Below are 22,361 nucleotides of genomic sequence, written 5' to 3' on the forward strand. Positions count from 1 at the left end.
AACTTCTGAAAAGGCTTTAATTTTTTTGAAAAAAATTCATCAAAAAATGTTCTTTCGAGAATATACACAAAAAAAATTCTTCAAAAATTTAAGAAAGCCATTTTGCTTAAACCTTTATTTTTTATTTCAAAACATAAATATTTATTATCTACTTTATCGATTGTTGGTAAACCCGGAATCTTCGTTATCGATCGCTCAGGTCACTTTGGGAACGCGTGTCTAGCGTTAGATTAGTCACCGGTAATCACATTCACGTATGTTCGCGCGCGCTGTTAAGTTCTTACCGTACATTTTGTTTTATTACTTGTTGATTGAAATTTCAATTAGAAAATTGGGAACAAATTTTAGAATAGAATCATCATTACATCAGAAGCAGCAACTTCCATACGATATTATTTTCGATATAATTTGTTATAGTTTTTTTATGATATGCTTTCTTTCTATTGATTTGATGCTTAAATAAATCAATTATATGAGTAAGTTTTACTAGTTACAAAAAATATATATAGTTTATACAAAAAATCAACAAACATCTATTAAGTAATATATCTTTAAAGAAGTATAACTGTTACGGGTATATCTACATATATAAACCGATGCAATAGAAAAATAGTATTCTCATATTGCGCTTGTAGTTCAAATTCTATCCATACCGAAATACATATGCTTAAATTACATATGCTTCGTGTAAAAAGTGATAGACACTTAGAAAATTTTTTATTAGATCCTCACATATGAATATATTTATTATATATTTAAAAGACAAATTCGACGATTTGTTGATAAAATTTTTTCAATTAAAAAGAATGGTTTTTATTGGAGATGAATATATTTATTATGCGTAAAGTAATGTTAAATAAAATATTATATATTCGCACTTCTTCATATGATACTATATCTTATAATCAATAGTAAATGTTCTTGTGTGTAAATTATCTATAATATAATGCAGTAAATTTTATTTATGAATTATTATATTTTTTGGTATGTTTATTATAATCATTAATTTGATTTGATTAAATTTTATCTTATACATAAACAACAAATATATAGTAATATAAAATGTGATCTGATAGTGCAGTACTTAATAGTACTCGACATGCGGTTTAAACACTTTTTCTAAGTTACCGTTCTATACGTGTAATTTTACGGATATTGTTATATACGTTGTCATTATACATTTCTTTTTTTTAAATTTATTGTTTAATAAAAGTAAACAAATACCTAATGATTTTATAATATCGAAAACAGGCATTAATCATTAAGTATATATTATAACCTATAATCAAGTTAAAACCTCAGTGATCATTAAAGATTCGTTAAAGAAATCATTAAAGATTTCATATCATTCTAATTAATGTACTATGTTTCATTACGTACATTTATAATATAATATTTAAAAAAGAATAATAATAATAATAATAATAATAATAATAACAATAATAATACTGTAGAAATAACATTTTTTTTAAAAGAAAAAGATGGCTAAGATCAAAACTCAAGAAAAGATAATAAAGCCAAAAAGCAAATCAACCAACAATCCATTTAATACTAAAAAAGAGGTCAAAGCTAAATTGCCGATATTTAATTCAATAATTACTGCAGTATGTATTGGTATTGCTGCATGGTTCAGCTATAAAGGTTATCTTGAAACTAGAGTAAATACACCATACGATATAGAAAAGGTATGGAATTTTCTTTAAATAGATATTTAAACTATTTAAAGAATTTATTGAATTAACTAAAATTAGTTTTGAATGTAATTTAGCTTGTAACCATGACTGGCTTGGATATCCCAGATAGATATTGGGGTACTTATAGACCTAATGTTTATTTTGGTATGAAAACAAGAGATCCACATTCTTTGGTAACTGGACTAATGTGGTATTCTCCTCAACATCTGCGACAAGACGGTACGGGTCTTAGACACTGGTGTGAACAGGGTGATAATTTAGATAGGTAATATAATGCTCTTATATCTTTTAATTTTTAATTTATGATGGAATATATTAATTAAGTTTAACTATAGATATGGTTGGTTGGAACACGATGGAAGGACATTTGGAGTCCAAGAAATAGTAGACTCATCTGTAATTTTAACAACAACATTTGTAAAAAGATTAAGTGGTCAATATGGTGGAGATTGGACAACAAAAATTAGTGTAAATTCTAAAAATTCAAAAAAACTTGAGCAAGAAATCTCTTTGCTATTTTATATTGCTACTGAAGAAAATACTAAGGGATGGATTGAAGTGAATAATGATAATGATGATACTTTAACAGGAATGATAGGGAATACACAGGGCTTAGGCTCTTTTAATATTAATATACATGCCACGAAAGGTACTATAAAAGAACATTCATACTTGTCAACAATATCACCAAGTTTAACTGCTTTAAAGGAAACTGTTCTTAAAAATCTAAGAATAGCATCATATAAAGGAACTAACAAAAAACATATAGTACTATCTGGTGAACAACTTTTATTATTGCCAGATGGAATTAAGGAAAAACCAAATTTTATTGTTACACAAGTAACAGGGAAAGTTCCTTTTGAAATTGAAATTAATTATGAATCAGAAAGTTTTTCTAATAGATTAAATAAATTAAGTAATGATGTATATGATCAAGCATTGCAAAAGCAACGCGAATTATTTGATGAAAAATTTGAGAATATTTTTAAATTAAAATCTAAAGGTTATTCCAGTGAAGAAATTTCTTTTGCAAAAATGGCATTTTCTAACATGATAGGTTCTATAGGTTATTTCTATGGAAGTTCTCAAGTTCAAAGTGTTCATACCAAAGGTCCTGTGCCTTATTGGAAAGCATCTTTATATACTGCAGTACCTAGTAGAAGCTTTTTCCCTCGTGGTTTTTTATGGGATGAAGGATTTCATGGCTTACTTATTTCAGCATGGGACTTAGAAATTGAATTAGATATTATAAGTCATTGGTTTGATTTAATGAACATTGAAGGTTGGATACCAAGAGAAATGATCTTAGGTTCTGAAGCATTGGCAAAAGTTCCGGATGAATTTGTAACGCAGATGAATACAAATGCAAATCCTCCAACATTCTTTCTGACTTTATATTATATTCTCGAACATAAACAACAAGAATTGTTAAGTAAGCATTTTCATCTTCTTGATAAATTATATCCACGTCTTCAAGCTTGGTTTAATTGGTTTAATACAACACAAATTGGTGAGTTGCCAAGTACATATAGATGGCGTGGTAGAGATACTGATACTATCAGAGAATTAAATCCAAAAACTCTTACATCTGGATTAGATGATTATCCTAGAGCTTCACACCCAAATATTCATGAAAGACATGTTGATTTACGTTGTTGGATTGCATTTGCTGCAAATGTTATGTTTAAAATTACTAAAATCTTGAATCCTTCTTATAATAAATACGAAGAGACATTTCATTACTTATCTGATAATAATTTGTTGAATAAACTACATTGGTCACCCAATACACAAACTTACTCTGATTATGGTCTTCATACAGATAAAGTCGTGTTACAGAAACCTTCTTTACAACCTAATGCACAACCTTCAGAAATGATTCGAGTTGTCTTAGATGATCCAAATTTAAGATACATTGATTCTTCTTTTGGTTACGTATCCTTATTTCCATTTATTTTACATATTATTGATCCTAATTCTCTACAACTAGAAAAAGTTCTACAAGATCTAACAGATCCTGATCTTCTCTGGACAAAATATGGATTAAGATCACTTGCAAAAACATCGCCACTTTATATGAAATACAATACTGAGCATGATCCACCTTATTGGCGTGGTACTATTTGGATAAATTTAAATTATTTAACAGTTCGAGCTGCTCATTATTATTCGAAAATTGAAGGACCTTTCCAATCAAAAGCAAAAAAAGTGTATGATGATCTGAGACATAATATAATACAAAATGTTATTAAACAATACAAACAAAGTGGCTATATATGGGAAAATTATGGAGATACATTAGGTAATGGAAAAGGCAGTCATCCATTTACAGGTTGGACATCATTGGTGGTTTTACTTATGGCAGAAATCTATTGAAGACTATTTTATTACTCATGAAATATAACATATTCTTAGATACTAACATAATTAAACAGGAAAGAAAAAACAAAAAAAGGTTCCTTCAAGTTAATGAAGATTTTTACATCTTGTTACAAAAAATTTTTAAATAATAATAATAATAATAATAAATTGATACAAAAATGATTTCAAAAAATTGTTTCTAAATATATTAAAATACATATGTAGTTTTATTTGTTAAATAGTACATAGGTAACTTGTACAGCACAATCCATTTAATATTCAGATATTTGTATATTTGTGCGTAATTCTCTATTTATATAGTGATAACAAAAATAACAACTAAAAAATAGAAAACTCAGTCTACATTATAGCATTAATCTGTCCACACTTTACAAGACAAATATATATATATGTTTCATTATTATTGTACTAGATATACACATTACTTTAGTATACCTAGAATAATGTGAATGTGGCATGAACGACAGTGACACAAACATTATACAGGTCCTATTCCAAAAATATTTTAGATGTTATATAATAAATCATTTTGATTTATGTTGTAATATGTTATCTAATTATAAATATATATTCTTATCTTTTTTTTTCTAACAGCCAATTTAAAAACATATATATTAATGTAAATTTATTCCTTATTATTCTCTATTAACTTTTAAAGTATACAGATTTTTAATTATATAAAATGAACAAGAATTTTTTTTTGTTATTACAAAGAAGTTTATTAAAATAATTGGTATGTATTTATTACAGAATTATATAATTTAAAGAACAATTGAAATTATTGAAATTATTCTAATTTACGATCTAACATGATAAGAACGTATCTTGCCACTTTCAGACACTGGCTGTGAATTGTTCAAATTTACTTGTAATTTACTTTAAATAAATATATTTACTATTATATCTAAATTCTAATATTCTATAATTTTTTTCACTTTCCAACATTTTTCTATGAAGCTTCTGTGTTACTAAAAATTTCTTTTCTTAAAATTATTCGAACGAATAATTGAATTTCGAGCGTATGGTAGGGTAATCTCGAATCTCGCATGCGAGATTCGAGATGTGATTTCTCTCTCGCGAAATAATCGATAATTTCTTTCAGAGCTCGTCAGAGCTCATCTAAAGAATAGGTGTGTGACTGCAGGAATACAGTCTTCAATTTTTGAAGTTTTTAGATTAAAACTGTATTTCTACTAATTATGGAGCCCTATGACATGATTGTCAATCAACCTGTGGTAATCGACAATGTGAGTGTTTGATTGTGTAGGATTAAATGGAAGCGAATCCTCATTGTCGTTCTGCGAATGTGTCAAACTCTGAGTCAGGCCATATTGTCGGCCGTAAACTTTGTCGACATTTCTACATATTTGGATATAATATCATATATCATAAGTATATTATAGAATAAAATTAATTATACTACATATTTTTTTTTATTCCCATGTTAGTACCATATCGATTTTATTGTAAAATTGAGATATTTTCATTGAATGCGAATGCGTTCTGCAATTAAAATCGATAATGGCTTTATGAAAAAAATTTTTCTTATTTAGGGTTCTGGTGTTATCAAGGCCGGTTTCGCAGGTGACCAATTACCAAAATGCAGGTTTTCAAATTAGTAAGTCTATTAATCTGTACTGGTTCATTAAAATTCATAATGAAACTCTCTTTATTTAGAGGTTAATGACAGGTGGCGACTTCGAGCTTGTCATTCGAAGAGAAGCAAATTTTGATAGTGTTAGGCATTATTTATTATATTGTAGGAGTTTTCTGTTAAGCATTCTTTAAACTGTTAGAAGTTCAACTTATTAAACTGTTATCAGTTATCAGTTTTATAGATTCGTGTTAATATTTTATCATTATAATTTCTTACAGTATTGGAAGACCAAAACATGTACGTGTTATGGCTGGAGCTTTGGAAGGAGATCTTTTTGTGGGTCCAATAGCAGAAGAACATCGTGGTCTGTTATCTATACGTTATCCAATGGAACATGGTGTTGTCACAGATTGGAATGATATGGAAAGAATCTGGACTTATGTTTATAGTAAAGATCAGTTAGCAACTTGTTGTGAAGAACACCCAGTTTTATTAACAGAGGCACCACTTAATCCTAGAAAAAATCGTGAAAAAGCTGCAGAAATATTTTTTGAATCATTTAATGCCCCGGCTCTATTTGTCTCTATGCAAGCTGTACTTAGTTTGTAAGTGATAAATCTATAATACTGCAGTTATATAAATTTTTAAATGTTTGTATGATCTTTTCTTTTTATACATGTATAATAGATATGCCACAGGAAGAACTACGGGAGTAGTTTTAGATGCTGGAGATGGTGTAACGCATGCAGTACCTATTTATGAAGGTTTTGCTATGCCTCACAGTATAATGAGGGTAGACATAGCAGGTCGAGATGTTACAAGACATTTACGATTATTGCTACGTAAGGAGGGTATTAATTTTAAAACCACAGCCGAATTTGAAATTGTTAGAACAATTAAAGAACGATCTTGCTACTTAGCAAGTAATCCACAAAAGGAGGAAACTATTGAAACTGAGAAATTTCAATACGTTTTACCAGATGGAAGTCATTTAGAGGTAATAAAATTATTTACTTTGTTAACATTATTAATTACTTTATATCATAGAAATATATTCTTTTAAAATAGATTGGTCCAGCCAGATTTAGAGCTCCTGAAGTGCTCTTTAGACCAGATCTGATTGGAGAAGAGTGTGAAGGAATTCACGAAGTACTAATGTTCTCAATTCAAAAATCAGATTTGGATTTGAGAAAAGTATTGTTACAAAATATTGTATTATCTGGAGGATCCACACTGTTTCGTGTATGTATAAATTAATGTCTATACATATGAAGTAAATAGTAACATAGTGTGTATGTTAATTATAACACATTGCATATTTTGTTCAGGGTTTTGGTGATAGACTATTGTCAGAAATTCGTAAAATGGCATCAAAGGATATTAAGATCAGGGTAAGTTCTTTAAGATGATTACTATTATTATACAATATAGTTAAAGCTTAATTTTTAAGTGTTTACTGACAATATAATTACACAATATGTTGTGTATGATAGATATCAGCTCCCCAAGAACGTCTATACAGTACTTGGATTGGAGGATCTATTTTGGCCTCTTTAGATACATTTAAGAAAATGTGGGTTAGTAAAAGAGAGTATGATGAAGATGGTATTAGAGCAATTCATCGTAAAACATTCTGAACATAATTTAGAAAACTTACAGGTAATATATGAAATAATTTTAAGTAAAATACAAATAATGGCACACTCGAAACAAACAAACATATTTATCATGTTATTCATACTTTCACAAACTTTTGTTGTCCTTGTTTTTTCTTTTCACACAATTTGTGTGCAAAATATATTTCAAGGGATTAAGAAATACATATGAGTATAAGTATGGTAGACAAGATAAAAACAGGTTTTTTTAAATGCTTAATACATCTTATGTGAAACATGAGTTTTTAATAATGTATTCTCAAAGAGAAATCACATCATCTTAATGTCAAAATAATATTTTCTGATCCCTTAGAAATGTAAATAAAGCCATGTTTGGCCACACATGATTATAAAAAGATATTAAATAACATTTATTTTAAATGTTATGTTTCAATTTTGATAACTTATATATTTATGTTTTCTATTATACTTTTTGTCACTAGTTTTTTCAATGCAGTAGTAAAAAAAGTGCTTTAACTGATCTATTTCGTATGAGATCAACTTATGTATTTTCATGTGCAGTAAAAGTTTTGCAGTAAAATATTTGTAAATATGTATGCTTTCATAAAATAAATCTACAGTCTTTACAAATACATATTTCTCTGTCAACTTTTGTAATCACATATTATTATTATCTATTGTGCTGCTTCGTACAAAAAAAAAAGTAATTTTTGCTAATATAGTATCACTTCACAATGGTAATGTATCATTTAAGAAGTAATTATTAACTTCTGTTTTATGTGTGAGAAACTAAGATGTACATTGTATCGTACACTTCAACTGTGATACAAATAAATAATCAGGATTTATTTAAATTTCTTATGAGAAAAAATATACAATATATATGAATTAGAAGCATATAATTAATCTAGAAAATTAAATAATTGATCTAGTCTCATTTACAGCAATATTAAGATGTATCAATACTATATGCAACATGATCTTTATTGGCATATTATTATTATATCATTGTATGTGATCTTATTATGAATGATATTAAAGTGAATAATGCAAAGCCTAAAATAAAAATACAAAAGTGACATTCCATTTAATTAATAAACATTGTGATGTGTTATACTAACAGTATTGTGTATAATTGATATTTATAGTATTTATACTGTTTCTTTTTTTTTTATATAGAAGTTTTCAAATATTTAACTTATGTACTTTTATTTAAAATAAATATAATTAGATGAAGAATGGATATTGCATAATCAATAATAAAATAATATGAAATAACCTACACTATGCTTCAATAAGTTTATTTGCAAGAACTGTTATGTATATAAAAATAAATATATTTTGCTATATTGATTTAAATGTAAGAATATATTCACACTAATATAAGAGAGATTTACAATTTCACTTTTCTTATTTATATTTTAAGTGAATTTAAATTTTTTATAAATTGTAATAAATAAGTTATATAAAAGAAAATATATTTCTATATATCAAACAGTTATGTAAATTTACCAAAATATTAGATTTTTGTGTAAATTTTAACTTTATCTAAAACCTAAATTGCGTCGCCTATAAAATTGTTCTTCGTGTATAACAGGAATTCCAGTTACCATATATATTAAATTATCTATTAATTCGCCAACAAAGGTATAACAATATAAACATCCAACTAATATACCACCAAGATGCCCAACAAACGAAGAATTTGGTACTAAAAGATGTATTAATGCTAGTTCAACCCAAACTGCTATTTTACTTGGTACCCTTAAGCCACCAATATCATGAGATCTATCATGTTCTTCGCAGATAGTTATCACTTTTAATGCAAATAGTACAGAAGAGAAACCAATTGCACACATCGTGTAATATCCATAATCTCCTGTGAATTGCATGAGCATGTACGCCAGAAAGACATACATAGTGCTACATCCAAATGATAATAATGCAAGCAATAATACAAAATCAGTTGTTCCATACATAAGTTCCAAGTATGAGCCTTTCAGTATAAAAGATACCATATTATAATAAAGATGCATATCTGATCCATGTTCAAAATTTGATACTATAAAAGAACGCCAATCACGGTATTTAAATAATTTTACTGCTGATATACATGCATCTTCTGCATTCCATGGAACTTTTATTAAGCCTGTATAAAGTAGAGCCTAAAAATATTAAGCATAAATTAATAATTAAATACATTACTTATAATACTATATTTAAGATCTAAATATATCTAATGTATATCAAAATTTATAATTTTACCTGTAGTATCACTCCAATTAAGGTAGCCGGAGGTATTCTATCAACACCAAAATTTATAGCCTGCATACATAATAAATACAAGCCATATTGTAGGCCTTGTTGACGTCTTTGAACAGGTCTCATGATAATCGTTGATTAAAAATTATGCTATTCGATGATATTGCATCTCTTTTAATTAATCGGTTTTAAACTAACCTTTAAATTTTTATATTTTATAATATGTTGCAATACATTTTCTAGCATCATTCGTAAAATGGTTATAACATATACATATAATACAGTACTGCCAATATTCGCATAAAATATATCTTTCTAAAAGCTTTTGCCCGCCTGTTGAAAATATTTAAATTTTCAGATTGTCAGATATATTGTCAGTATAATTAATTAAAAAAGTATTCTAAATACTTAATACGTTTTGATAGATTGAGTAATATGTAAAGTTAATACATGTGATAAGATCGGTATTATTATATATTATTATAGACATATAGACAACGCAAGAATACTATAAAACTTATTGAATGCATTTAGTGCATTTAATGTATTTAAAGTAGCGATCTTACATTTAAAGTAAGATTTCATTTAAAATTATCTAAATCGAGTATCTTATAAAAAACATTGTATATTTATAAAAAAAAATTGGAATTCATAAAATATCAGAAGTGATATCAACGCCATCGTGTAGAAACCAGCTTGGACACCCTGATAGAAATCTTTGATTCTTTATATAAAGAATGGTATATTTGACCGGTATCCAAATTGTTAATTGTTTAAAAAATGGCTGTAGCATTGTGTAAACTATCTCGATTCTCAAGAAGTTATAAATATTTAAGGAATTATGATAATTTTAATATAAATAATCGTTCGTCGTCGTTTTGTACAGTAGCTCAGCAACCAAAATCAAGAAATTTATTAAAAATCGGCATTATAGGTGCAACTATTGGTGTTATAGGAGGAACAGGTTATTCTTTTTATAAAATTAGTGAAGACAGAAAAAATTTAGCTTTAGATGGAACACCTGTAAATCCAACCCAAATATTAAAACATAAACCATCTATTACACCATCTAGAAAGGTACTTTTAATACTCTAAGTTTTCATTAAGATAAATAAGTATAGATGGAGATTAATAAAAGTTATAATTTCTTTTGTATAATTTTATTTCATTATTAGGTCACTTTTCCTGTAAATACAACTGGATTAAAACTTACATTGTATCAATATCAAACATGTCCTTTTTGCTGTAAAGTAAGTGGTCATATATAGTTATAATATTATAATATTAATAGATAAAATTTTTAGTTCAGTTTATTTTTAAGTTAAATACATGGATAATTTTTATCACAATAATATAATTCTTATCAAATTGGATTTAGGTTAGGGCTTTTTTAGATTATTATGGAATATCTTATGATGTGGTCGAGGTGGATCCAGTATTGCGAAAAGAAATTTCTTGGTCTTCTTACAAAAAAGTACCAATACTTCTTGTTCAAGTAAAAGATGGTTATCAACCTTTGAATGACAGTTCAATGATTATATCATTATTGTCGTCTTATATGCAAGATAAATCTCAAAATGTCTCAGAATTGGTAGAATATTATCCAAACATAGCTATGCATGATAATGAAGGAAAATTTAAATATGAAATAATGAATAAATATTTCCTTATGTATAATAAAATGCCTCCTGAGGATATTTCAATGAATGCTATAACGTAAGTAAAATATTGGAAATGTATTTTATATGCATAGTTTTTTGAAAGCTTTTATAGAAAACATTCCATATAATGAAAGATCATCTATAAAAAGTATTATGAAAATCTCTCTTTTTTATATGTATATTTTATTATTTCATTAGAGAAGAACGTAAATGGAGACAGTGGACAGATGATGTATTAATTCATACTCTTTCACCAAATGTATATAGGACATTGAATGAAGCATATGAAACTTTTGAATGGTTTTCTGAGGTGAATATATTAATTATTTAAAAATAAATGTTATTAAAATGTAACAATTACAACTTTAATCCAGGTTGGTCACTGGAAGGAATATTTCCCATCATGGGAACAAATGTTAATAGTTAATGTAGGAGCATGTGCTATGTGGTTGATAGCAAAACGTTTGAAAAAAAGACACAGACTAAAGGAGGACGTTCGCCAATCATTGTATGATGAAGTAAACAAGTGGTTAAAAGAAGTTCATGTAAATGGAACTCCATTTAGGGGTGGTCACAATCCAGACCTTTCAGATCTTGCAGTATATGGTGTTCTAAAAAGTATTGAAGGATGTTCTGCTTTTAAGGATTTATTAAAGAATACAAAGTTATCTAAATGGTATAATGCCATGAAAGAAAGAGTTGATTCATATGCTGGAAGTACACTTGTAAATGGTTAATTTATTCATTATAGAGTTCTGTGATTTAATTCAATTTTCTTCAAAAAGAAAATGTAGTATTGTATTAAAATAATTGTAAAGTGATTTATGAATTTATACAGATTAACTTTATTTTATTTCTTGCACAATTACAAAGTTAACCAATAAATAATTTCAACTGTTTATTTATGAGCTATTTACTTTACACAGCACATGGTAATTGACGGTATGTTAACTTGAAACCTTTATTTTGTGCATCATTTAATTCATTGTCATTTGTAACAACATAAAGTACAAATGGTTTTAAAGTAGCTGAAATATTAATAAAATAAATATAGTAACTTTAACTCAATATTATATGCAGTGCAGACATATCAAAACATACTTGTAATATAATTACCACTATATTTAATATAATTACGAATATACTTAAATGAGATTGAGATTTATATACATACATGTTTTAGTTATAAAAGCATTCCCACAAAAACGTTCTGTATTATCAGGAATACCATCCTCACTTGGATTTGGTATAATAACAAAATCATCAATACAATCTAATCCAGACTCTGCTACTGCAGAAGTACCTATGATAACAATTCAGCATTATTTATATATTTTATTATATTATATTATATTTGTATATAATTTACCTATTATAGTTGGATCCAAAGTACTTGTATCTCCAGAAATAGAAAATGAATTTATATCACTTTGTGACCACTGGATGCTACAATAACCTAAAGCCATTCTAACGCAAACACCATAATTTAAATTAACCATTTCTCTAGTTCCCACCATAGGTGCTGGAATATTTTACATTTTTGTGTAATATATCAATTATACATAAAATTACTGATTTCTATACTTACATCTTGAGTTCACAGTTGTACCATAGTTGAAACTTGTTACAGTATCAGATGTTGATTTATAATATTGTAAACATCCATTAGGAGCTAAAATATACCATATAATATTTCTAATCTTTTTTAAATATTTTAATAATTTTATTAACAATAAAAAATTATTGAATTTTTTTTACCTCTCCATAAAGAATCGCACGCTATTTGCTGTATTCTTATATTCCAACGACGATCAAATGCATAATCTGCATTTGTTCCTATAGAAATTGTAATTGGAGAGGCTCCATTAAAATCTACGTACACTGTAAAATATATGAAATATAATAATTATTTATTGTTTTTATAATTTCCAATTATTTTTATAATAGTTATACCATGTTGATTAGAATTTTCTCCACATATACGAGGTACTGATGATGATGCTCCAGTTATTAAAAATAAATCATAATCACATGTTCCATTCATATTAGGTTGAGCAAGACTAAAATCTATAAAATCTAAACGTATCTGTAAATATGATAGATTTTTAATAATGATACATATATTAAAATTAGATTAAAAGTAAATTATGTCTACATCAATACCTGACATATGTCAGAGTTACATTTATTTACTGTTATTGTACAACGTTCTCCTCCTTTATAAGTAGTAGGATAGCCTGGATTAATGAAGTATGTATTATTTATATTTGTAGTAGACCCACATGTCTTTTGAACTGTAAAAAAAAGAAGTATAAGTAATATTTATATATATGTACATTTATTATTTATTATTTAAATTAAATTATTTAAATATTGATATTTATATATTTGTATGTAATTTAATATAATTATAATATAATGTATTTTTGACTTGTATTATATACATTGTATATAATATATAATATACTTACAAACACAACAAATACCAAGACCATTTGCACATGTACCAGATGGAGTACCACCATAGTTATAACATTCTCGCCGTGTAAAACATGTACCATTAAGCGAATTACTTGCTAAACATTGAGAGTTTGCAAATCGTATAACACTAAAGAATGGAAAAACTGTACAAAAGTATATAATTACTTACAAATGTTATATTTTTAGAAACTTATTATCAAATTATAAATACAATAAATAGAAGAATATAAGATAACACTTACATTTTTTCTGACGGATCATGTAAGGATTATACGATATTTTTTCCATAACTTCATTAGTCATTAAAGTATTATTGTGATCAAAAAATTGACCAGTTACAAAAGAAAATATACCAAATAATACAGCTAACATTATACTGAACATCTCTAAAAGATTATCTGACTTCTCTGCATTCTGTAGAACTAGTAACGGTCTTTATTTGCTTGGGCTCTCAGAATAATTAGCAAGTTCTTGAAAATGCCAGCTGGATACCATATAATGTAATATAACTGTAAAGTGAAAATGTATTATGTGTAACTTTAATACAGTTTTTATCTAAAAAAAACTTTTTACTTTATATTAATAAAATACATATTTGATTAAATACATGATTTTTTACAATTAAAATAATCATTTTTGTTTGTTATATTAATATTAATATTAATATTAATATTTAACTACCTACTTTATATGATTTTCGAAGTTGTTCCGTTAATATAAAATGAATATATATATACAATTATATATTTTACTATAGTCTTTTTTTATACACCTTAAGAATTCTTAACAGTAATAAAATCAATAGTTATCTAACATATCATAAAATGATATAAATTCTTAAAATATTTTCTCATATATAAAAAATTTATGATCGTAATTTTTCATGTGTGTTTAATTTTATAAATTAACTATGTGACGTGTGTGAAGTTCTGCAAAATGGGCAATGACCATATCTTAGTAATGCCAATTCATAATCATCTGAATGAAATAGCTGAAAAATAAAAAATATTATTTATACAAACGATACAAATTATCTGGATTAAGTAATCTAATATATTACTTACTTTTAAACAAGATTTACATAATGTTACTTGAAGATCTGGCAAAAGATTTCTAAAATATTTTGTTTTGAATGGTTTTGGCCATTTGACTATTAAAACGGTCGAAGGATCCATACTTTTTAATACGCTTCGTCCAACAATAACCGTGGAATCGTCTATCTTTTCCTATTTTATATTACGATATAATTATCGTAAGTAATTAGTAACATAAACTAGATTCAAGTCAACTTAATAGATGTTTAAAAAATGACTTATTATACCTCATATTTTATTAAACGCGCTGTAAAAAGATCTGTTTCATTAGAAAATACAGTAAGTTGATCTTCTGTAGTTGATATACTTGATAATGACAATGGTTCTTCTATTAACTTCTCTGCTTCTTGATCAGTAATTCCTTCCTCTAACTCAAATTCCACTAATGGAAGAATTTCTGCAATAGTACACTATTATTGATACTACTGATATATTGAGATTAATTAAAATGTATAAATTCATAGAATGTTATTAATGTTATCATTTACCAAACATAACAAATGAGTATTGGAATTTAAGGCCACATTGTATACATTTGCTACCAATACTATTATCTACTGGTAAAAGTGGATTAAATGTTGAGCATTTATAGCATAGTGGTAGTAGTTCTTCAGGATCTCTGTACGGATAAGCTCTTGCAGCTAAAGTAGAAGTTTCAACTTGTGCAAGAAGATTTTTAGAAATTTTCATTGAACGCAATTGTTCAAGTAATTGCATAACTAGTTTGTTGGCGCCTAACAAACGAGCTTGCTTGATGAGAGTATACATTATTTTAAGTTTGGATACACCTTCTAATTGAATTCCTTGTGTTTTTAAAAGTAAATATCTTGAAATGTTAAATAATGCTTCTGGCATCAAAGATGTGAATGGTTCGTCCTTAAATAAAATAATATTTCATTAAAAACCATTCCAAAATTCATCAAAGATCTACCTTACCAAATATTTATGTATTTCATGATATGCATAATAAATGTCAGCTTTGTTATAATAAGATAAATACATAGTTTTTATTTCTTCCGTATTTTTTAATAAATTAAGACTAAGCTGAGATAAAAGCCAGTAAAAATAACAGGCATCGCGATATCTTTTCTCAGCTATGGCATTGTCTGCTAAGCTCGTGAGTACACTAACTGATTCTTCAGGTTGGCCAGCCATCTGAAAAGCTATAAAAAAAATATATAATAAAAATTAAGTTGACATATACTATTAAATTAATTAATTAAAAATACTATCACCTTCTTGTGCTTCAGAGAAACGGCCAGTTTCTGCTAACCATCTAGCATATGGTCCATATACTCGTGATTTTAATTTCGGATTTCTTTCTGCAAGTTCAAAAGCTTCAGGCCAAGCTTGTGCATCAATAAGTACATCTGCTACATCAGGATCATCACCTAATCTACTAAAAATCTCAGCTGCACCATGAGTAGCTCCCAATTGTTTCAATATCTTAGCAATCAGAGATAAATTATCTCTATCCGATTTATCCAGTTGTCTACCAACTTTTATGAGCATATCAATCCAACCATATTCGGCAATGATATTAATAGCACGTTGTATATCACCCGCGGAAAAGAACATCTCCGCTGCTGCACGCGGTTCACCTAAACTCTTTGCCCATTCTGCTCGTCGACGTAATAAAATAGTACGATCCTGAAATTTAAATAAATAAAAAAAGTTAAATTAAAATATTTATTAAAAAAAAATATTACATAGTAATAAAACAATTTTTAATTACCTGAGTATTACCACTTGCTATAAATTCTTGAGCAATATCAAACATACGTAAATCGGAATACATATCGCGAGCATACTGCTGTAAACCTGCTTTTTGATATAATTTTGCTGCATCTCGTAATCTACCCATAGCTGCAGCAGCTATAGCCATACATGCTTCCTGACCCCATTCACCAGATTTTAATTTTTCTTCAACTTCTGATACAACTTCTATATATCTTAAGTTTTTTATACGAGCAAAAGCAGAATAGGCTATATTTAACTCTAAATTATCTAAAGCAGCAATCCCTAACGCTCGCCAATCTGATTCAGCAACACCAAGACATGCTACTTCATAAGCTTCTTTAAAAAGTTCGATGTCTAAATATTGATACATGAACAATGAGAGAGGTACCTGAATAAAATATTAATATGAAATAAATATTTTAATCTAAATTAATGTGATATATATATAAAATAAATGCTATCTTTTATACCTCTAAAATAATAACAGCAGAGCCATTTAAGCAATATAATTTTGATCCATTGTGACCAACAACGAATCCTGAAAATTTTTGTCGATATTCCGAAAAATTAGCAACTTTAATTGCAAGATAGTTGCTACCAGAAAAACACATTATGTCTTCAGAAGCACTATTATATGCAACACTTGTAACATCTTGGAAATCCTGTAATTTTTCTTCTGTATATAAATCAAATATGGAAAGAATTCCAGTTTCACTGACAACTGCCATTTTTTCTTTTAGAGAACTGATATCCAAGCACCTTACTGATCCTTCTACTTTTGCCAAATGTGCAGGAAATGGATTATCCAAATAAATCTTAATTACATGACCTGTCTTTAAACCTAGTAGTGGCATAATATTTTTTTTTAATTATATTAATATATTATATAATATATATAAGGTAAATTTTTTACCTTAGTTAACTTACCTGTAATTAAGCATTCTTGTCCTGCTGGTCCCCCTACCACTTTTATATAAGTTATAAGATCATCAAGAATCCATTCTCTTTCAACAATACCAGTGAAAGATAGACATTGCAATCGCCTTTCCAAGCATAAAACTAAATGATTGGTTGTGATAACTAATAAGTTACAATTAATTGTTTGATTAAGTTTTTCGCGTATACGATAATGCATTCCCTCGTTGCTTCCAGATGGTTCATAAATTATTACTCTTTCAGGTAATTGAACAGCAAGTCTATTTCTGTACACGGCGATACGACATACCTGAAAAAAAATTTACATTTTTAAACATTATAAAAAATAAAAAATTAAAATATTACAATGTTCACATATATGATACATACCAAATCTTTGCACTTAATACGGACTTTCTGATTTGTTATTAAATGTTGTATTATAACATCAGTCATATTTTCTCTGTAAGCATATCTATCTTCATACAATCCATGTACAATATTCCATGATAATTGTAAATAAGTTATTGTTCCATCTTGACAACCAAGTGCCTAAAAGAAAATTATTTAAATATTAAAGCAGGATACAGATGACCATTTATTATTTTTTTTTTTTTTTTATAAATATATAATAAAAAAATATCTTACAACATGTGAAGAAGATGGATGAACTGCACAACTCCAAATCCATGAAGAAAATGTATTGCCAACAACAGCAAGTTGTATACCATCATGAGTCATCAAAAGACATTGTTTGTTACTACCAGAAACAAGAATATATTGACCATCAGGAAAATATGTAATTTTTAAAGGAGTGAAGTGTACTGTTCTTTCTTTTCCAACAGCTTTTCCATTAATCGTGTAAAATGAAATAACTCCATTCCATTCAGCAATACACAAGATGTCTGCTGCATCATCTCTATAAAATAATTAAATTACTTTTTTACTTTATATTACATATTCTATTTTTATATATAATTACATAACATAATGATACCGTAAAGGATTCCATGCTAAGCTCCAAATAGGTATACCACTTTGTCTTTCAATACGTGTTTTCTCTTCGCCATTCTAAATGTACAATTACAAAATTGAATATATCATTTATATCTAAAAACAATAAAATAACAGAAAATAATTAACCTTATTTCTGATAGATACATATCCAGTTGCTAAACCAATAGCTAAATACTGTCCATCTAAAGTCCATGCACAACAATTAACTCTTCCTCCTGATTTATGTTTCTGTACCGCTTTTTGTTCAGCTGACCAAAATGCAATATCAGAAAGAGAACAACTTAATAACTGATGTGATACAGGATTAAATTGCATTGCTTGAACAGCTTCATTGTGTCTATATATTTTTTATTGGAATGATATTATCATGTAACTTTGGTGATTCTTACAAATAAAATATTACAAATAAAACAAAACTTACGAATACTTCAATATTCCTTCTAATTTGAATGTCCATATAATAACACTTTTATCTGCACTACCTGATGCAAATCTTCTGCCATCTTTTGCATAACATACACAATATACTGTATCTTTGTGACCTATAATAATTATAGATTACATTTTATTAAAAATACAGGCAATATAAAATACAAAATCATATTTTATAACATGTACTGAATATTATTACCCTTCAATGGTTGTACTAAAGCACCACCAGTTGTTTCATAGACTAACACTTGATTTCCTGCAGCAACAACTAATTGTGTGCCATCAGGATTAAAACATAGATCATATATACTGAAAAAATGTTTAATTCACATTAAAAATGTATGCGTTGAATAATTTTTAAAATACATTATATAATTTTAATAAATGTCTACCATTGTTCTAGTTTATCTTGAACTTTATCAACCCATGCTGGCTGTGCCCTCATTATATAAAAATGTATAGAATATATATATTTGATAATAATACTTGCAACAATGTTGTTTATTCAACGCATTCAACAATATAGAACAACGTAGGATTTGTTTTGAAACTGTTTGGTTTCCACGGTAACAGAAATTTCAATATGGAAGAAAATGCATAAAATGAATATTCCAAAGAGAGGTAGTCTTCCGATTTGATCTATTCCGAATGAAAATGAACATTCAATATCAATTTATTATTATTGAATTAATTGAAATAAAAAATATATATATATTAATTAGCGTAATTTGAAAATATGATATTCTATCTCTTCGTGAAAATGAACGTTTATATTTGTTGTTTTCTGGTTCCGTTGAAAAAAATATCAATCGATATTATATCTCTCTGTCGATATAACAGTATTATCTATACTGAACTTTTATTGGCCAGTAGTATAGAGGAATTTACTTCGTACTATTTGTACTAACAAGAGAGTAGTAGGCTTCTTCACTTAACTTCATCAGAATCGAAGGAAACGAAAGGTAAATGTTATACGCCGTGAATTTAGCAAAATCATAAATATCTGTCCATGTGACATTAGTTGGGAGAACGTCTCCGAATGCGGTAAATCGTGTTGTCAAAGATCATAAGTTTTCGTCTATTTTGTTCCCTCTGTGACTAGATTTGAATAAAGAATTATTTGTATGTCTTCTTTTATCGCAGTCGAACGTCTAGTTTAACATGATCAAATTATTTTCGTTGAAACAAGCGAAAAAAGATGGCGAGTCACCAAAGGCTGGGACCCAGAAAAAGGCATCAGCAGCTCAGCTGAGAATAACGAAAGGTTCGATTCGGCGCAATACCATATCTATCGTTCTTATGAAACAATTAAAATTGTTAAATGTAAAAATATTTATTTCCTTTTTTTTATAGATATAAACGAACTTAATCTACCAAAAACGTGTGGTACAGAGTTTCCCGATCCCGATGATTTACTGAGTTTTAAATTAATTATTTGTCCTGATGAGGTATGTAGAATTTAAGAAAAGAAATATATTTCATAATAGTATTAAATTATATAGTATAATAGTAGTGATAATAACAACAATTGCAATAACAATAGAAAGGAAAGATAGTACCATCTTTATGTAATTATTTAATGTTACTGTTATATCTATTGCCTCTGCATTGTAATCTGCATTCAATTATTTTCCAGGGATTTTACAGAGGTGGTAGATTTGTATTCAGTTTTAAAGTTGGACCAAATTATCCTCACGAACCACCTAAAGTTAAATGTGAAACTCAGGTTTATCATCCTAATATTGACTTGGATGGCAATGTGTGTCTCAATATCTTAAGAGAAGACTGGAAACCAGTTCTCACAATTAATTCTATTGTTTATGGACTTCAGTACCTTTTTCTAGTATGATTTTGATGTTTTATAATTTTTTATTAATTTAATATATTATACATAATTAAGGACAGAAAGAGATAAAAGATAAACTCAAATCAGTTATAAAGTAAATGAAATTAACAGCAATATTATTGTAGGAACCCAATCCAGAAGATCCCCTTAATAAAGATGCTGCAGAAGTATTACAAAATAACAGAAGAGTATTCGAACAAAATGTAGCAAAAGCTATGAGAGGAGGATATGTAGGATCATTTTGTTTTGAACGGTGTCTCAAGTGATACAGTATCCTGTCATTGTTGCTGTATACATTTCTTTAGGGACTCACTTTGGGAAAAATATCCTAACATACAGGGCAAAGATAGGACTGCAAGTCCTGTCACTTGCGTGATCACTTTATACACATTTATTTTCTTTATGTTTTGCCAGGCCTATATACGTCAGTTTCATCAAATACTTTATATTTTTCATTAATAAACCTCTTAAAATGTTTAATACATAAAGTTTCCTTATTTAAATAAAATGAAGATACGTTTTGGCCATGGCATCATTTAGTGAATTTGGAATGCAATTGAAGAATGATAGATCAATTATAGTGAGCATTCCACTGATAAAATAGGTGTTGCTGACTAATTGATATTGAATTCTGAGTGGACCTTAGTCATTAGGTATACAAAACTTTTAGCTATATTTGTTTTTTTACCATCGTCATTTTCAATTTATGTATCATAACTTCATATCTCATTATTAATGTATGAAATTACCAGCAGCACTTATTAAGTTTTTCTTCAGTTCTTAATTACATATACATAATTTAATTTAAATAATGACTGAGGTGGAATGTAAGGCTGTTATAGAAAAACAGATATTTTATTTGGTTTGGCAAAGATTGCACATATAAAAGACATCAATTGCCATTTTTTGTCAATGGAGGACGTAAGAGTTGTAATATTTGTATGCATAAATACGTTCCATTTATATGCAATAAGAAATAATAGATGAAAGAATTTCCAATTACTATATAAGTAGACAATTGTAATTTCATAAAATTACTGAACAATTGCAAGGCATGATCTTTTATATCAATTGTTCATTCAAATGCCAATGGCTTTTTAAAAATATATTCTAATTTCAAAGATATGTACATAAAAAATAAATAATGTTATATGCATTTTTGAAATTTCGGAAAATATATAAAATGAGATAATTTAAATAAATAAATTATCTTTATAATCATATATAAAAATATCATGCCATAACAATCTGTATTTACATATGTATGTATCCTCATAAAAATATTTCTCATAAAAATGTTTTACGTCCTCGAAATTGCGATCTTGTTAAATTTCATACCAAACCATAAAATGTTCTTTAATTTTAATGAATTAATTGATTTTTAGATTCGTTTTCATTTTTTTTTTTTTTTTTTAAATGACAATTCGTTATCTTTATATACAAGCGATGTTAAGAAAGAATATATTATAAAAAACATCAAAATTTTTTATTTGTAATTCTAAAATTATAATAAAATGAACAAATTTGTTTAAAAATTGGCTAATAATTTACTTTTCGGGAAAAAAGAAATAATTTAGATTCTAATTCTGATACATCACTGTGATCATTTTATAAGATAACATTA

General features: G+C 27.3%; 7 protein-coding genes across 9 annotated transcripts; 4 read left to right on the plus strand and 3 right to left on the minus strand.

Annotated features, from left to right (window-relative positions):
- Positions 1 to 249: 249 nt before the first annotated feature.
- LOC127062597 (uncharacterized) lies at positions 250 to 4,985 on the plus strand. 2 transcript variants are annotated; one of them, XM_050991101.1, is made up of 4 exons: positions 250 to 476; positions 1,476 to 1,685; positions 1,769 to 1,959; positions 2,030 to 4,985. In XM_050991101.1, the coding sequence occupies exons 2-4, from the start codon at positions 1,482 to 1,484 to the stop codon at positions 4,068 to 4,070; spliced, it is 2,436 nt and encodes an 811-aa protein (XP_050847058.1). In that variant the 5' UTR covers positions 250 to 476; positions 1,476 to 1,481; the 3' UTR covers positions 4,071 to 4,985. The 2 variants fall into 2 exon arrangements, with proteins under 2 accessions (XP_050847058.1, XP_050847060.1); XM_050991103.1 differs by lacking the exon at positions 250 to 476 and adding an exon at positions 890 to 984.
- A 171-nt stretch (positions 4,986 to 5,156) lies between these two features.
- LOC127062601 (actin-related protein 1) lies at positions 5,157 to 7,923 on the plus strand. Its single transcript, XM_050991108.1, has 7 exons — positions 5,157 to 5,323; positions 5,630 to 5,694; positions 5,952 to 6,278; positions 6,361 to 6,670; positions 6,742 to 6,915; positions 7,002 to 7,064; positions 7,167 to 7,923. Exons 1-7 carry the CDS (start codon positions 5,276 to 5,278, stop codon positions 7,308 to 7,310), a joined length of 1,131 nt encoding a protein of 376 aa, XP_050847065.1. The 5' UTR covers positions 5,157 to 5,275; the 3' UTR covers positions 7,311 to 7,923.
- Positions 7,924 to 8,542: 619 nt separating this feature from the next.
- Positions 8,543 to 9,825, minus strand: LOC127062603 (rhomboid-related protein 4-like). The gene is made up of 2 exons (XM_050991110.1): positions 9,555 to 9,825; positions 8,543 to 9,454 (listed from the first exon to the last, which is right to left on the minus strand). The coding sequence occupies exons 1-2, from the start codon at positions 9,675 to 9,677 to the stop codon at positions 8,834 to 8,836; spliced, it is 744 nt and encodes a 247-aa protein (XP_050847067.1). The 5' UTR covers positions 9,678 to 9,825; the 3' UTR covers positions 8,543 to 8,833.
- A 281-nt stretch (positions 9,826 to 10,106) lies between these two features.
- LOC127062599 (prostaglandin E synthase 2) lies at positions 10,107 to 12,111 on the plus strand. Its single transcript, XM_050991105.1, has 5 exons — positions 10,107 to 10,628; positions 10,727 to 10,801; positions 10,930 to 11,267; positions 11,411 to 11,522; positions 11,587 to 12,111. Exons 1-5 carry the CDS (start codon positions 10,332 to 10,334, stop codon positions 11,947 to 11,949), a joined length of 1,185 nt encoding a protein of 394 aa, XP_050847062.1. The 5' UTR covers positions 10,107 to 10,331; the 3' UTR covers positions 11,950 to 12,111.
- Positions 12,034 to 14,519, minus strand: LOC127062600 (uncharacterized). 2 transcript variants are annotated; one of them, XM_050991107.1, is made up of 10 exons: positions 14,379 to 14,519; positions 13,936 to 14,202; positions 13,684 to 13,836; positions 13,376 to 13,506; positions 13,166 to 13,298; positions 12,971 to 13,093; positions 12,801 to 12,884; positions 12,582 to 12,668; positions 12,387 to 12,515; positions 12,034 to 12,240 (listed from the first exon to the last, which is right to left on the minus strand). In XM_050991107.1, exons 2-10 carry the CDS (start codon positions 14,075 to 14,077, stop codon positions 12,131 to 12,133), a joined length of 1,092 nt encoding a protein of 363 aa, XP_050847064.1. In that variant the 5' UTR covers positions 14,078 to 14,202; positions 14,379 to 14,519; the 3' UTR covers positions 12,034 to 12,130. The 2 variants fall into 2 exon arrangements, with proteins under 2 accessions (XP_050847064.1, XP_050847063.1); XM_050991106.1 differs by having other exon boundaries at positions 12,582 to 12,734.
- Positions 14,520 to 14,542: 23 nt separating this feature from the next.
- On the minus strand, positions 14,543 to 19,854 carry LOC127062594 (intraflagellar transport protein 122 homolog). Its single transcript, XM_050991098.1, has 16 exons — positions 19,284 to 19,854; positions 19,091 to 19,200; positions 18,881 to 19,001; positions 18,586 to 18,796; positions 18,440 to 18,513; positions 18,091 to 18,361; positions 17,833 to 17,994; positions 17,455 to 17,752; positions 16,998 to 17,368; positions 16,523 to 16,915; positions 16,023 to 16,437; positions 15,724 to 15,950; positions 15,276 to 15,663; positions 15,015 to 15,184; positions 14,758 to 14,919; positions 14,543 to 14,684 (listed from the first exon to the last, which is right to left on the minus strand). Exons 1-16 carry the CDS (start codon positions 19,334 to 19,336, stop codon positions 14,598 to 14,600), a joined length of 3,513 nt encoding a protein of 1,170 aa, XP_050847055.1. The 5' UTR covers positions 19,337 to 19,854; the 3' UTR covers positions 14,543 to 14,597.
- A 54-nt stretch (positions 19,855 to 19,908) lies between these two features.
- LOC127062605 (NEDD8-conjugating enzyme Ubc12) lies at positions 19,909 to 22,360 on the plus strand. Its single transcript, XM_050991111.1, has 4 exons — positions 19,909 to 20,155; positions 20,245 to 20,339; positions 20,528 to 20,734; positions 20,863 to 22,360. The coding sequence occupies exons 1-4, from the start codon at positions 20,053 to 20,055 to the stop codon at positions 21,001 to 21,003; spliced, it is 546 nt and encodes a 181-aa protein (XP_050847068.1). The 5' UTR covers positions 19,909 to 20,052; the 3' UTR covers positions 21,004 to 22,360.
- The last annotated feature ends 1 nt before the right edge of the window (position 22,361 follows it).

This window comes from Vespula vulgaris, chromosome 3 (genome assembly GCF_905475345.1).
Source record: "Vespula vulgaris chromosome 3, iyVesVulg1.1, whole genome shotgun sequence".
NCBI classification, from domain to species: domain Eukaryota; kingdom Metazoa; phylum Arthropoda; class Insecta; order Hymenoptera; family Vespidae; genus Vespula; species Vespula vulgaris.

Coding starts and splice junctions, on each gene's coding strand:
- LOC127062597 (XM_050991101.1), top strand. CDS start 1,482: ATGGCTAAGATCAAAACTCAAGAAAAGATAATAAAGCCAAAAAGCAAA. Junction 1,686..1,768: donor CACCATACGATATAGAAAAG/GTATGGAATTTT, acceptor AATGTAATTTAG/CTTGTAACCATGACTGGCTT. Junction 1,960..2,029: donor CAGGGTGATAATTTAGATAG/GTAATATAATGC, acceptor GTTTAACTATAG/ATATGGTTGGTTGGAACACG.
- LOC127062601 (XM_050991108.1), top strand. CDS start 5,276: ATGGAGCCCTATGACATGATTGTCAATCAACCTGTGGTAATCGACAAT. Junction 5,324..5,629: donor AACCTGTGGTAATCGACAAT/GTGAGTGTTTGA, acceptor TTTCTTATTTAG/GGTTCTGGTGTTATCAAGGC. Junction 5,695..5,951: donor AAATGCAGGTTTTCAAATTA/GTAAGTCTATTA, acceptor AATTTCTTACAG/TATTGGAAGACCAAAACATG.
- LOC127062603 (XM_050991110.1), bottom strand. CDS start 9,677: ATGAGACCTGTTCAAAGACGTCAACAAGGCCTACAATATGGCTTGTAT. Junction 9,455..9,554: donor TAATTGGAGTGATACTACAG/GTAAAATTATAA, acceptor TAATATTTTTAG/GCTCTACTTTATACAGGCTT.
- LOC127062599 (XM_050991105.1), top strand. CDS start 10,332: ATGGCTGTAGCATTGTGTAAACTATCTCGATTCTCAAGAAGTTATAAA. Junction 11,268..11,410: donor ATTTCAATGAATGCTATAAC/GTAAGTAAAATA, acceptor TTATTTCATTAG/AGAAGAACGTAAATGGAGAC. Junction 11,523..11,586: donor CTTTTGAATGGTTTTCTGAG/GTGAATATATTA, acceptor ACTTTAATCCAG/GTTGGTCACTGGAAGGAATA.
- LOC127062600 (XM_050991106.1), bottom strand. CDS start 14,077: ATGTTCAGTATAATGTTAGCTGTATTATTTGGTATATTTTCTTTTGTA. Junction 13,507..13,683: donor TCTTGGTATTTGTTGTGTTT/GTAAGTATATTA, acceptor TTTTTTTTACAG/TTCAAAAGACATGTGGGTCT. Junction 13,094..13,165: donor AGAAAATTCTAATCAACATG/GTATAACTATTA, acceptor TATATTTTACAG/TGTACGTAGATTTTAATGGA.
- LOC127062594 (XM_050991098.1), bottom strand. CDS start 19,336: ATGAGGGCACAGCCAGCATGGGTTGATAAAGTTCAAGATAAACTAGAA. Junction 18,797..18,880: donor GAAGGAATATTGAAGTATTC/GTAAGTTTTGTT, acceptor AAAAATATATAG/ACACAATGAAGCTGTTCAAG. Junction 17,995..18,090: donor ATCCATCTTCTTCACATGTT/GTAAGATATTTT, acceptor ATTTTCTTTTAG/GCACTTGGTTGTCAAGATGG.
- LOC127062605 (XM_050991111.1), top strand. CDS start 20,053: ATGATCAAATTATTTTCGTTGAAACAAGCGAAAAAAGATGGCGAGTCA. Junction 20,156..20,244: donor TCAGCTGAGAATAACGAAAG/GTTCGATTCGGC, acceptor TTTTTTTTATAG/ATATAAACGAACTTAATCTA. Junction 20,340..20,527: donor TAATTATTTGTCCTGATGAG/GTATGTAGAATT, acceptor ATTATTTTCCAG/GGATTTTACAGAGGTGGTAG.